At 39.5% G+C, this 14,029-nt stretch overlaps 1 protein-coding gene across 2 annotated transcripts; it reads right to left on the reverse strand.

Annotated features, from left to right (window-relative positions):
• Positions 1 to 607: 607 nt before the first annotated feature.
• Positions 608 to 14,029, reverse strand: aggf1 (angiogenic factor with G patch and FHA domains 1). 2 transcript variants are annotated; one of them, XM_060890397.1, is made up of 15 exons: positions 13,686 to 14,029; positions 12,942 to 13,345; positions 12,750 to 12,849; positions 11,823 to 11,983; positions 11,481 to 11,618; positions 9,659 to 9,871; positions 8,142 to 8,790; positions 7,377 to 7,476; positions 7,225 to 7,276; positions 5,654 to 5,755; positions 3,709 to 3,874; positions 3,514 to 3,593; positions 3,240 to 3,364; positions 1,660 to 1,759; positions 608 to 1,328 (listed from the first exon to the last, which is right to left on the reverse strand). In XM_060890397.1, the coding sequence occupies exons 2-15, from the start codon at positions 13,326 to 13,328 to the stop codon at positions 1,131 to 1,133; spliced, it is 2,571 nt and encodes an 856-aa protein (XP_060746380.1). In that variant the 5' UTR covers positions 13,329 to 13,345; positions 13,686 to 14,029; the 3' UTR covers positions 608 to 1,130. The 2 variants fall into 2 exon arrangements, with proteins under 2 accessions (XP_060746380.1, XP_060746379.1); XM_060890396.1 differs by having other exon boundaries at positions 7,377 to 7,479.

The raw sequence follows: 14,029 nt of genomic DNA on the forward strand, positions 1-14,029 counted from the left end.
TGTTTTTATTTGGGGGAAATAAAACCAACTACCTTTGTTAGAAAATATTGTGGTCTGGTCAAAACCTGTGTTTTTTTCTGATAGGTGTAAGGTTCATATTTAATAGGGAAAAACCAAGAAAAGAAATTTAAAAAAATTTCAGGTTACTCTGTGACCATTTCAGATTTACATCTGAATACACTTAATGATCTGAAGCACTGAACACAGTGGTATTGAGTTATACCCATATGAGCCGAGGTTGTAGTATTATGCTGTTTGCCATGACATGGCAACCACATGCACAGTGATGGGAAATGTGACCGAAACTGTTAAAAATCTATGAATACAGAATATGGTTGTTAAAAATGTTGAATATAAGAATGTCAAAACAAAACTGAAAAACACCAATCCATTATGCTGTAATATTCATAACTAGTGCACAATTTCCAGCCATTAAAGATAAATTCAGAAACATACCAACATTAGAAACCAGCTTGATGACCAACTTGTTCCAATCAAGTCTGAGAGTATCTGCAAATCCTTACATTCAACACATGAGTAAGACAAGAGCTAGTCTATCTCTCCCAGTCACACAATTTAAATAAATTACATCACAGTGGAGCTTCAATTTACTTAGTTTTATACAGATTTTATTTATGGGTCAGGAAAAATAAGCTGTATTTGTACATCTTGCATTAAAAAATGTGCAACTTTCTAGATCTTTGATTCTTTCTGCACTTCAGATGATGCTCAATCCTGATATAAAATACTACATGGTCTTCCTATCACTGTTCTTTCACATATAACCATTTCATATATATTTAGGCCTATTTTTGCTTCGTTTTCTGATGTTAAGAGATACTTTAAACGTACTTTGAGCTGAATTATAAAAGTATTATAGGATTACATAGAATATTTAATTTCATTTTACATTGGCCCACATTCTATTCTTTGGAAAATAGAGCAACATGACAACAAAACTAAACCCTATAGAATTCTTTTAATGTACAATTTATTGTGTACTTATATCTTCCACATTCACAGTAAAATGTGTAAACACTCATTTGCTCAGTTTTTTTTTTTTTTTCAGTTTTTGTCAGTTTTTATTTTTGGAGCGGTCTCCTCAAAAACGTCATCATTATACGTTAACCTCAGATTTCAAAGCCAGGGTCACTCAGTAGGATGTCTCCTGAGTCAGTCTTGTCTTGACCAATATCTGCATGTTGGAAGCGTTCCCTTGCATGCTCCCAGTTCTGCTGCCTTCTACTCCGGCCTGTTGGAACCTCATCCACTGAAAGCTTCGCTCCACAGCCCAGACCGGACTGAGGCGCTCGAACCTGCACATCCACCTACACAGATTATGAGGGAGGATTAGGTGATCAATGGGTGACAATGAGTCTGTGAACATTTCAAAAGGACCTCTTTACCAGAGAAGGCATCCGAGTCATTGTCCACTATTTTTTATGCAGAGCCAATGAGAATGAGCTGCTTTGTTAATTTGGGCTTTTGTTGTCCATAAAATGTTACTGAAATTAGACCATTTTATTCATTATTCATAATGTGTTTATACATCTCATATTCAGACATAGCTATTGTCTGAATATACACTCTTCAGTGCAGTCCAACCCTCCTCTGTCTGTGTGTGTGTGTGTGTGTGTGTGTGTGTGTGTGTGTATTTACAGGCTCTGTAATGCCTCCTCCATCTTTGCCTAGTCCTTCTCCGCTCTTCCATCCCATTCGCTCCAACATCTGACGACCCTTGTTCTTGTCACTGATCTCCCTGCACACACGAGGCACAGATTTCAGTGACCATAACAGAAAAATGTGAGTTTAAAGTAAGAACCACAAACATATATAATATTTTGCTCATTGCCATGTATATGCCATATTTGAGTATCACTTTTGTACCAGTTAAACTTAACAAAAGGGCCAGGAGTACACAGCTCAAAGGAGAACGATGAGGAGCTTTCTATGTTGTCACGAAAGTCATACAACACTTACATTTACTGAAAGGATTACATTCTACATCCAGACACTATTTAATCAGATATACAGTTGATATAAAAAGTCTACACAACCCTGTTAAAATGGCAGGTTTCTGTGAACTAAAAAAAATTAGACCAAAATGAATTATTTCAGAACTTTTTCCACCTTTAAATGTGACCTATAACCTGTACAACTGAAAAATAAACTTGAACTTTGCCTGTAATTTGCCTGTGTAGACTTTTTATATCCACAGTATCTATCACATATGTATGATTTGGAAAGTAGCAGTTACTGAAGCTTCATATTTGGCTCTGTATAATTCTTCCTATCCCACTGCTGAATTTGATACTAGACAAGAGACTGAAATATACTGAACAATATTTTGACCATGAATCTATTAGGTTTGAGTAGTGCATTTTATCTTTATGTCTCATTATTAGTGTAATAAGAATGACGAAGGGCAAACCGTTGTGCCAGGTGCTGGTCAGAATAGATCAGGTACAGCAACTTAGCTGGGGTTAAAACACCGTCATAACTTACTAGAATACTACAGGTCATATTTTTCCATGTGCAGTCTAGCCCTTCGTCAGTGGTTATTTTATTTTATTTACACGCTGGATACTTAGTTCAGAGCAGTCACTGAGATCAACCCTGGTATATACAGTAGAGCAGGGGTCACCAACGCGGTGCCCGCGGGCACCTGGTCGCCCGCAAGGAGCACTTAAGGTGCCCGCGAGGCATGTTCTAAAAATAGCACTGGTCAAAATATAGTTCCGTTTAAAAAAAATTTCAATGGGACAATGGTGAGCAGAATGCAGTGCCAGGCTTCCCACTAACAGACATTTACAGACAAAGAAGAGATAACATGTGTTCATTGAAAACACCATAACATTAAACTAAAAATGGTGCACAGAAATGTGAAAAATTGTTAAAAAAAAGACTAGATAACTTGTGACTTGATTAATGATTACCTTGACATTACTTCCTGACTTTCAAATGTTGGAACAGATAAACATAAATAAATGTTGCATGTTTAAATATTCCTACCATCATTGTTGTATAAATCATTGTTAATAATTGTGGGGAATAATTAACAATGACATGTGAGCAGTCTCTTCACCATATTATTATTATTAAAAAGTGATCTGTACAATTTTGCTATTGAGGAAGTTTGTATCAAACAGGTAGCCCTTCGTACAACTCAGTTCCCTTGAAGTAGCCCTCAGTCTTAAAAAGGTTGGTGACCCCTGCAGTAGAGTGTGGAAGTGACGTACACATGCACAGATGCTGGAGCGTCGTCTCTGTAGAAGGTCCCCTCACTTCCCACCGTCTGTCTCCGGTTCTCTGCACGGTCCTTATACTTATTGCTCAACACACCTCCACCTTCATATCCACTGTTCTAAAAACAGACACACACACAACACACACACACACACATGTTGCAATACAATGACATTTTTTACAATGAAAATTATAGGTATCCTTTTGGAATAGAGAGAAGTTCACACTTTGCACACTTTGTGCATACAGACAAAAAGGCAAACTTACTTTAAGGCCATATTTAAGTTTGATCTGTTTGAGCTGCCTCACTCTCTGCAGCTCTTTGTCCTCTTTACTCAGCACAACACCTGAACAAAAACATCATCAGACACACTCAACATCTTTAAAATCATTACAATTGTTGCTCAAATAGTGTCATAATTAGCAGTATCATGTGATTCCTTATAGAACGTAGGTATATACCCATGTTTTCTTCTGGGCGGCGGTAGCTTAGGTGAGCTCGCACCTGACCAGGTTCACAAGCATCACATGTGTCCGAACCAACGTGAATGTGAAAGGATAAAACTGTCTCACCCAGCTTCACCTCATCACCATGTGTTAAAGGGCAAGGGTCACAGCGCACTTTAGGCTACAGAAAACACACACACAATATTATTTGCATTCATTAGTCATTAAATTGACATTCACTTTCACTTAGTAGAAGGATACAGTGAACTTAAAATGTTATGAAGCCCAGCATGCTCTTGGATTTTGAACAAATATTCCCTCAACAGTCTGGAAATCTCTGAGCCACAGGCTCATACAATAACATTGTGTATGGCAGCCTCAATATTAATAAAACAGGCTTGCAGAATGGGATTGTATTCCCTTATATTCTTCACTATATGGCCAAACATATGTTGACACCTGACCCTCATACCCATACGTGTTTGTTGAATATCCCATTCTAGATTTAATTCAAATTCAATTGAATTTTATTTGTAGCCTCCTGGTGATCCACTGGCAGGATCCGGTGCTCTCAGTGACACAGCCCGGGTTCGATTTGAAGAGTTAATTCCCAAGCGTTGTGTCAGGAAGGGCATCCAGCATAAAATTTTTTTAAAAAACTGTGCAAAATCTAATATGCAGACCACATGCTCCTCTGTGTTGACTTTTAACAATGGACAGCCTTCACTTTCCTGGAAAGGCTTTTTGGAGTGTAGCTATATAGGCTTTCTGTCAATTCTGCCGGAGAAAGTGAGGTCAGCTCAGTCAGATGTCTCCTGATCTAAAATTGTTGACCTGTTGATGCTCTTAGCCCACTCTCAACCAATGGGGGCTCACAACACCCTCAAAAAACCTAAGAGACTGCTTAGTGACTGGCATTCAGACAGAGGTACAGTGGTCCCCTCAGTGCTAGCGTACCTCCACCAAGAAGCCCACACCTGCCCCGCTCATTCTGTGTCCCATCATTAGCATGACCTTCGAATGACTGCTCCGAAAGTCTGTCTGGGGACAAGAGTATATACTAATGATTACTCTACCTGGCACCCTGAGGCAGTCCCACTCTGCAAGGCCACCTCCCATAACAATGCAATTCCGTCCACAAATACATCTAAAGCATTTGCGATCGGATTGACTAGGTACTGTAGCTCCCATCATGACACAACACGTGCAGGAATCAGAAGCAGAAAGGAAAACGGATCTAAAACCCGACATGCACAACCACCTGACTTCCAACTGAGTGAGCGGGTGCTCCTCCTGCTGCCCAGAACAAATTACAAGTCTACAAGAGGCAGTGCCTGTACATGATCCTCTAACGAGTGGGCCCAGTGAACTACCACCTACAAGACAAGAATTTGCCAACACCTCTCCCTTCACCCCCGCTACTCAAGTGTCCCGGTCCTCCTACAGCAACACCCTGCTACCATCCTGCACTGCACCACCCAGCCAACAGTGACCACGACCATGCTTCAACAGGACATATTCACCCTGCACCCCATCGTCAGTTTTCTCTCCAACTTAAAAAAACAAATGTCTCCTTAAAGACCAACCCAGTTCATCCCAAAGGTATGGTTGATGTCAGGGTTCTGTACAGGCCACTAAAGTTCTTCCACTCCAGCCTTTGCAAACCATGTCTTCATGGGGCTTGCTTTGTGCTCAGGGGCACTGCCATGCTGGAACAGTTTTGGGCTAGACCCTATAGTTATAATATAGATCCAGTGGAGAGGAAGCAATATGAAAATGTAAACCAATGTTTATTTTTAAAAAATGTTGATAAAATTCAATGCAACAAACTGCCTTTTAAAAAGACACCAAGATAATTTGTTTTTTAATTATTTAGAAACCATAATACAATTTATACGTAAAATATAAATAAAATATTTAAAAAAACAGCATATAATACAGGATTTATGAGGTGCGATACCTGTAAAATTCTGTTGCCATTTATCACCGTGCCGTTCTGACTGCCTCGGTCTACCAACATGTAACACTGCTGATCCTGATCAAAATACACCTCTGCATGGCACTGTACACAGAAATACATACACCACATTAGTTCTCTGCATTTAATTTATTAAACATAAATGAACTGCAATATCACATGTACAGTGATTGTGATACAAGTATTCAGACCCTTTACTCAGTACTTAGTTATAGCACCTGTCTCGAGGCAGCAATTACAGCCTTGAGTCTTATTGGGACTTGGGGATTTTCTGCCATTCTTCTTTGTAAATCCGCTCAAGCTTGGTCATGTTGGATGGGGAAAAGTTGTTTTTAGAATCGACTTAGCAAGAGGGTCCAGTACTAAAATAATACTTTAAGAAAAAACCCTACTTTAGGTAAGCATGCCAGGAGCCCTGCCAAACACGACTTACTGCTTTGCCGCCATAGAGCGCCCCCGGATGGGGAAAAGTTGGATGTTTAATAGGGTTCAAGGTTTACTTTTTTTTTGCAAATATTAAATATTAAATATTCTTAGCTTTTTTGCAAACCCCAAGCACACTTTCATTTGTTTTACCCTGAGAAGAGGCTTCTGTCTAGCCACATTGCTATAAAGACTAGATGGTTGCAGGGCTGCAGTGTTGCAGGGCTGCAGTGATAGTTGTACTTCTGTAACTTTGTCCCATCTCCACACAGGATCTCTGGAGCTCAAACAGAGTGACCATCAGGTTCTTGGTCACCGCTCTTACTAAAGCCCTTCTCCCCAATCGCTCAGTCTGACCAGGCGACCAGCTCTTGTAAGGATCCTGGTTGTGCTTGACAATTATGAAGGCTGCTGTGCTCTTGGGAATCTCCAGTGCAGCAGATTTTTTTTTTTTGGTAAATCTGTGCATTACAACAATCCTGTCTCTGGCCTCTTCAGGCAGTTCCTTTTAGATCATGGCTTGGTTTTTGCTCTGATATGCATTGTTAGCTGTGAGGCCTTTTATAGAAAAGGTGTGTGCCTTTTCCACACGTGGATTCCAATCAAGGTGCAGAAACCTTTCAGCAACGGTTAAGAGAAGTGGGAGGCACCTGAGCAAAATTTAAGTGTTGTTGCTATGGGTCTGAATACTTATGTACATGTAACATTACAGTTTTTCCTTTTTCATACATATGCAAACATTTCTAGAATTTTGTTTTCATTTTGTCATTATGGGGTACTGAAGGTAGATTAATGAGAAACAACAAATAAATTTGCATAATTGTAATATAAGGCTGCAACAGTGGAACAAGGTTTCAGTGGGTTACTTGAACCCTGGTGACTGCAACTGGTATATTTTAATAACATATTAGCATGTATAATTTAACAGTAGCCTACTGATTGCTACACTGTCTTTTCCATCCTAATACAATTTTCTAGGCCAAAAATTTAGATTTTGCCTCCTATAGATTTAGATAATATAGACAAACTATTATCATTAAAACCACTATTTCATCCATTCCTACTCATATTGGACATGTTCATTCCATCCAATTTGAACTCAATAAACTCAAATTTGTGACAGTTCCTACCTTACTGACTCCTATCTCTGGAATCCTGATGGCATGGTCCATATCCTTCTCCCTGCAAACGCACACATAACACATAACACATGATAAATTTGTACAAAGTGATGATTTGCTACACCACAAACAGCTAAAACACATGCTGGTGTGTTACTGACCGGCCAATAGTGGCGATGCTGTCAGCAGTAAGGATAAAAAGAGTACCGTGCTGCAGGACAGGAGAGCGAACCACAATCACTCTCACACATGGGGGCCATCCTTCTGTAACACACACAATTTAAGAATCTTGCAAACTAATAAGTAAGGTTTGTAGGTGATATGGCTGAACAATTGTAAAACGTTGTTTTATATGACTGATTATTTCCATGATTATCATCAGTTCTGAAGATTTTACTTCATAAACAAAAACACGTTTGGGTGCTAAATCACAGCACTGACGGCATCAGAACAAAAGAGTTTTCTACACAAACAAATCCATTCGTTTTGACCTTTTTGTGAAGAAAACTTAAAAAACTCTTAATGCTGTGATTACATATCTCTCACTGCTATAAATTAGAATGCTCATTATTAGCATTAATTATTATTATAATGACCATTAAGTCAAGCTATATTCTGCTGTAGCCACACGTCCCTGCTGTTGTTCACAGAACCAAAGCTAAATATACGTTAATTTTTTGTATTAATTTAAATATGCTAAGCCTTTTGACCTAGCATGTGTGAAATGGATGTATTTATTATTTTTAAAACAAACCATATAGATCTGAAGTTTATTGCAAGAAAAATAATGCAGAATTCTACATTACAACCACCAAGCAGTGACTAAATAGCAGTTACTCTACTAATGCTAACAAACTTATTTATCTCCACACTTACAATAAGAAGTTAAAAGAAGCTATGTCAGTGGTATAACGTATCTACTTCACCTTCCATTGGCTGCATGTCTGTCTCTGGGCTGTATGAAACTGGAGAGGTAAGTGGAGGAGGAGACGGAGATGCCGACGAGGATGATGGTGAAGGATACTTCTTTGGCCTGGACTGTAAGATCTCTCCTTCTTCTGGCTCACTTTCACCATCCATATTAGTTGTGTGTGAGCCCGAATCTCTGTGCGTGTGTGACTGCCTCTTATTTTTCTTCTTCTTCTTTTTCTTCTTCCTTTCCTCAGAATGCGATTTCTTCTGCCTACGTAATCTGGTTCGCGAACGAGACAGACGTGTTCTGCTCCGCGAACGAGACAGACGTGACCTGCTCCTCGAACGGGAAAGACGTGACCTGCTCCTCGAACGAGACAGACGTGTCCTGCTCAGTGAACGAGACAGACGTGTCCTGCTCAGAGAACGAGACAAGCGTGTCCTGCTCCGGGAACGAGACAGACGTGTCCTGCTCCTTGAACGAGACAGGCGTGTCCTGCTCCTCGAACGAGACAGGCGTGTCCTGCTCAGTGAACGAGAAAGGCGAGTCCTGCTTTGAGAACGTTTACCTTTTCTCTGTATGACTGTCTCACCCTTCTTTCCCATGCAATGCTCCTCCTGATTCTTTGCATCTTTGGGCCTCTCCTTCGTCCCACTGTGGTTCTGTCAGGTTGGAGAAATGCAACCAATTAGGACAGAGAACTGGAAAATCTCTGATTGGGGTGAGTGGGTGTCAGGAGATTAAAGTTGGCCATATAAGTTCAAAGGTTATGTCAACTAATGAATGAGAAATTTCTATATGCTAAGGAGGAGCTTGAATTTCAGAGACAAATATTCTTTTAGGACCCTCAGTCAGGTTAATCAGAAGTACGGCTTAACCAAAGCTTAGAGTTACAGGATTTTAAAGACAGATATACAAAAAAGGACACTTTAGTATTGTTTGGTGAAATGTCAGTAATTTAGTGGACTTTACAAATCTAAAGCAACTCAAACTATGACTTTCAGTTGAAGTGTTTACATCATGAATTCTAATGATTTAACTTCCTTGCAAATGATCTTAGCAAACATTTTGAATATAGGATCATTCAACTAATTCTCTTCATTCTAACACACAATAAAATTAGAATTTTATTATATTAAAGTGCTTTCCTTCTTTCTTTATTTAACCAGGTGAGTCAGTTGAGAACCAGTTCTCATTTACAATGAAGACCTGACAAACCAAACTTTCCCCTCAATCCAAATAATGAAGTATTAATTCTGTTCATCGTTTCAGATAAAATACTATGATTGTGTGGGTCTGCACTTCTGCAATTATAAGGAGATCCGTATTTAATACTGTAATACAGGGGTTCTAAACCTCAGCCCTGGGCACCTCTTTTCCTGCACAGTTTAAAGTTTTAATGAGCTAGACCAGATGTGTTGTGGGTTGGAAAACTTCAAACCATGCAGGGCAGAGGGTCCCGAAGATTTGAACCCCTGATATAAGTGGCCTGTTGCTCCAAAATGTTCTCACTCCAACCTCCAAATTTACCTGGGATTTAATCAGGTTTAAGCATTTTGCCTGAGCCTCTTGTTTCTCTGTGGTTCTTTTGCGCTTCCATTTATTGACATTCTCCTGGTCACTGGCAGTTTGGCCTTGCTGAACTGTGGACAGCTCAATTCGAGAGTGGAATTGGTATTTTCCACTGCTGTGGTCATAGTAGTAATAGATGCCTGTGTTGGCATCATAATACAGCTGAGTGTTCTGAAAACAGACAATTCACCAATTAGGTTCAAAAGACAAACGTCTACATATTACCTACTATTATCGTGTGAAATATTTTAATTACCATCAATTCAAGCATCAGTAAGTCTTTAGTAGAAATGTGTTATTTGCAAGTAAAGTCTAGAGCAAAAATCAGTGCTGTGCTGAAATGAACACATTAACTTGAATTGAAAAAATTGCCTATTGTTTGTTTACAGAGATTTCAATGGATCAGGATCAGAGGATTCTAGGTACATATGGTAGGGTCCCTTACGGTTAAGGCCAAATGTTTACATACACCTAAGCTAAGGATATTCAATTTCAGAAACATTTTCACATATTTCAAGTCATTTAGTCATTAGTCAGAGTCTCTGCTTTGCTCAAATCAGCGATAATATTCAAAACGGGACATATTTATTTCAGCTTAATTGTCTTACATCGGAATTCCAGTGGGTCACATGTTTACATTACATTGACTCTCTCTTTTTACAAGATAACAAAATTTGCTGTGCTGACTTTTAGAAGCTTCTGATTGGCCTAACTTTGAAAGGCTAGTTGATCACTCTGGGTGAAACACTTCAAGTGGAAACTTGGGGACCGTTTTAATGTTGGTCTCAGCAGACACCATGGCTTTCTACAGGGTCTGGAGGGCTTCCAACAAGGTTTGGAACCTGGCTTTAGAAGCCGTTACATCCACGTCTGGAGAAAACTCTGCCGTGGTGCTTGCCCTGTTGGCCTCATCATGGAACAGCACTTGGAGATCTGTTCTGGAGGCCATCACGTCTGCCTCTTCATCAAACTGCAGCGTTGGAGACTGCCCTGTAGGCCTCTTCGTAGAACAAGGCTTTGAGCTCGTGAGCTTTGGAAGTTGCCATGTCAGTCTCTTTTTATAACATGGCTTGGAGCTCTTGAGTGTTGGAGACCACCATGTTGGCTTCTGTAGAAAGCTCCTTTCCACCCTTTCAGCCTCATAGTAGCTTGTGAACAGGTGAGATTGTTCACCTGTCATGTTGACCCTTTACAAATAATCCTTTAGGTGAGTGTCGAGACCCAAAATACCTGAATAAGTTGCCACACAAAGTCTGAATCAGCACTGAAACCGGGGCATCTATATAACACCACACCCAGTGATGGGCACGGCCCATGAGCAGGGACAATACAAACTCCAGCCACACTAGAGGAGGTATTTATTGTGAGATGCTAGTTGAAAGCTACACCAAGCATTTGATTTAAATTCAATCGACTAATAGGAAATGACACCAAATAGTAACAAAGTCTATGAAAACATTTCACCCTCTAAAAATGTCTTTTAATTACTTAAAAATGAGTGCTCATTGAAACAAATTAGATACTGTAATTGATTGTAACACAGGAGCATGAAATATGTGAAGTTGTGAAAACTGAGTTTGAATGTTAACCTAGTTGTGTATAAACTTTCGGCCTCAACTGTAGTTGTACTGTTGAGAAAATTGTACATACTGACTGTAAATATTTTGTCACACTACAGGTAAAGACGTGCACTAAATTCAATACAGTGACGTGTATTTCACAAGAGAACATTCAGATGTAAATATAAATAGCTTGTCAGGGTTGAATGAGAGTAGCATACCGAGTCGTAGTAGAAGCCAGTGGAATGATCATAGTACATTCCTGAGCTCTCGTCAAAAACAAAGCCTGTCTGAGTGACTGCCTCTTCTGCTGTGGCTCTCAACATTGCCGCTATGGATGAGCTGCTGCTGTCAACCACCTCAAGCACATGCACACACACACACCGTTTAGACAGTAACGTGCAACATGTAGCTCACAAAACAACAGCAATGATTCTTGTGCATCATGAACATTTTTAATATGAGAAAACATTTATGAGTTTGTGAAGAGTATCACTGTGTAATCACTGATCATAACTGCACAGTATTACAGTGTAACAGCACAGAAAATGCACTTCTGTTACCTCTGTGTCAGTCACGTTCACTTCATCTGACTGCTGTAAACTGGCTGCTTCTGTCTCTGCTGTGACGGGATACACTTCAGAGGTCTCCTGAATTTCAGTAGCAGTGTTATACACAGGTTCTGCAGCAGCCTGATAGTATCCACTGTAGTAATAGCTATAATCTAACAAAAAACAAAAAACAGTATAACAATCATTTTTAAGTGCACCTGTGAATACATGGAATTTGAATCGGTTTGTTGAGCTCATTTAGACATTATAAGAATTTAACACAGATAAGAACAGAAACACTGGGAATATAAAATATTATTCAGATTGGACTAGTTTTACATGAGGCAGTGAGGCAATGTAAATAAATAAAAAATTTAAAATAAATAGCAGCATCATCCCTTATTAACATAGCACCTGTCCAAGCTAATATTTTGGTTAAGATTCCATTAGATCCTGTAGGAATTTTTTTTTTCTCTTGAATATTCTCTAATACTGAAACCAACATATACAAGTATTGACATAGTTCAAAATTCAGGATAATAAAATATAGGAATACTGATGTTTTAAAAGGATTTATCAGAAATTAAGCAATATACCAGCAATGCTTTTGTGCACACTATGATAATGTGACAAATTAATGATCAACATGCACAGCCATGTAGTCAGAAAAATCAGTTTGTATTAAATGAGATTTACGTAGAACATGTGGACTTTTTGTGTATTACCATACTGAAGACATTCTCATCTCTGAAATTTGGACAGAAACAGTAATCAAATTCAGTATGAGGACCACATTCATGGCATATACAGCTCAGTGGAAACAAAATATTCAAGCCGCAGTCTCCTTGTGCTCTCCCGTCGAAAAGCAGTAAATGTTTCTGCTGGCTTGAGAACAGTTCTGTAGTTAAGACACTGTGTTAAAATTGTGTGTGACAGCACCTGTCTCAAACTGACTGTAGTCCTCAGTCTGAGTCTCTGCTTCCACTCGGCTCTTCTCTTTCTTCTTCCGCTCATGAAGCTCGGCGCTCAGCTCCTCAACCTAAATCACGCTCAGGCACAGACATAATCTGAATGCACTTATGACGAGAGTCCTTTAAGTGTATGGGAGGCTCAACGCAGCATTTGTGTTACCTGTTGTCTCAGATCATGGTTGAAGCTCTCTGTGCTCCTCTGAAGCCTTAGACTTTGGTCCAGCTGCTTCTGCACTCTCTTTAATTCTACCTGACACTTCCACAGCTCCTGCTGCAGGCTCCTCATCTCCATCTGTAGACCAGATACCTCTGACCCGCATCCCTCCACCTTCTGACACGCAACCTCTGACCCTAAGCGAATGTCCTGCGGCTCAGATTTAGATTTGTCGTCCTTGATCGGGTTTGTTCCCTCAAACTTGCACAAGTCCTTCATCTGTACGACGGGAATCTCATCTTTCTTGAACACCGCAGGTACGGATTTGCACTTATCCTCCAGAGAAACTGATTTTTCTTCCATTTGCACAGCGATATCCGTTTCCCTCTCCATGCTCAGACTCTCTGAAACTAGCAATGAGTAAAGGAGTCAATTTATGGCTGCTTAATACTTTTTTCCCCATCACATAGCAACAGCTCTCCTGGTGACTTTGGCCATATCTTTTCTTTCCCAACTGTTATGATATCATTAGCAGCATTTTTTTTTTTTCAAACATTAGTAACAAATATTTAATGGAAATAAACACAAGAAGTTCTTCCCATCTTGTGGCCCTTCCTTATAGCAAGTGAGTGTGTGACCTTTTTGTTTCATAATGACAAACATATTCAATTTTAACTTTCTCTCAGGTTAAAAAACAACAACAACAAAAAAAAAAAAACAGTACAGTGACTGATCTGAGGTCAACTTTACCTGTCCAGCAGTCTATCTGTGTCAATAGCCTCTACGCAGTATGTACTGTACTGTGCTACATGACCAATGTGACATAGTGCCCTCGGCTTTGGGGGAAAAAACAAAACACAACCCTTTCAGTCTGTTTTCAAACACATTGATAGTCGTCTCATCTTTTCGCTTGATTTGTAAACCAACACTAAACGTCTTATGAATCATTTACCTACGAATCACTCATCATATCATTTTGATTAATGACAAAAGTGAGCTACGATGAGGAAACTTAATGCATTTAAATTCCATATCGTTAAATGCCGCCATTTTTAGCTAAACAAATGGACTCCTCTTCTTCTTTGGGTTTTACC

This window comes from Tachysurus vachellii, chromosome 17 (assembly GCF_030014155.1).
Source record: "Tachysurus vachellii isolate PV-2020 chromosome 17, HZAU_Pvac_v1, whole genome shotgun sequence".
Classification (NCBI taxonomy): domain Eukaryota; kingdom Metazoa; phylum Chordata; class Actinopteri; order Siluriformes; family Bagridae; genus Tachysurus; species Tachysurus vachellii.

Coding starts and splice junctions, on each gene's coding strand:
- aggf1 (XM_060890396.1), bottom strand. CDS start 13,328: ATGGAGAGGGAAACGGATATCGCTGTGCAAATGGAAGAAAAATCAGTT. Junction 7,277..7,376: donor AGCATCGCCACTATTGGCCG/GTCAGTAACACA, acceptor GTGCGTTTGCAG/GGAGAAGGATATGGACCATG. Junction 3,365..3,513: donor AACTTAAATATGGCCTTAAA/GTAAGTTTGCCT, acceptor GTCTGTTTTTAG/AACAGTGGATATGAAGGTGG.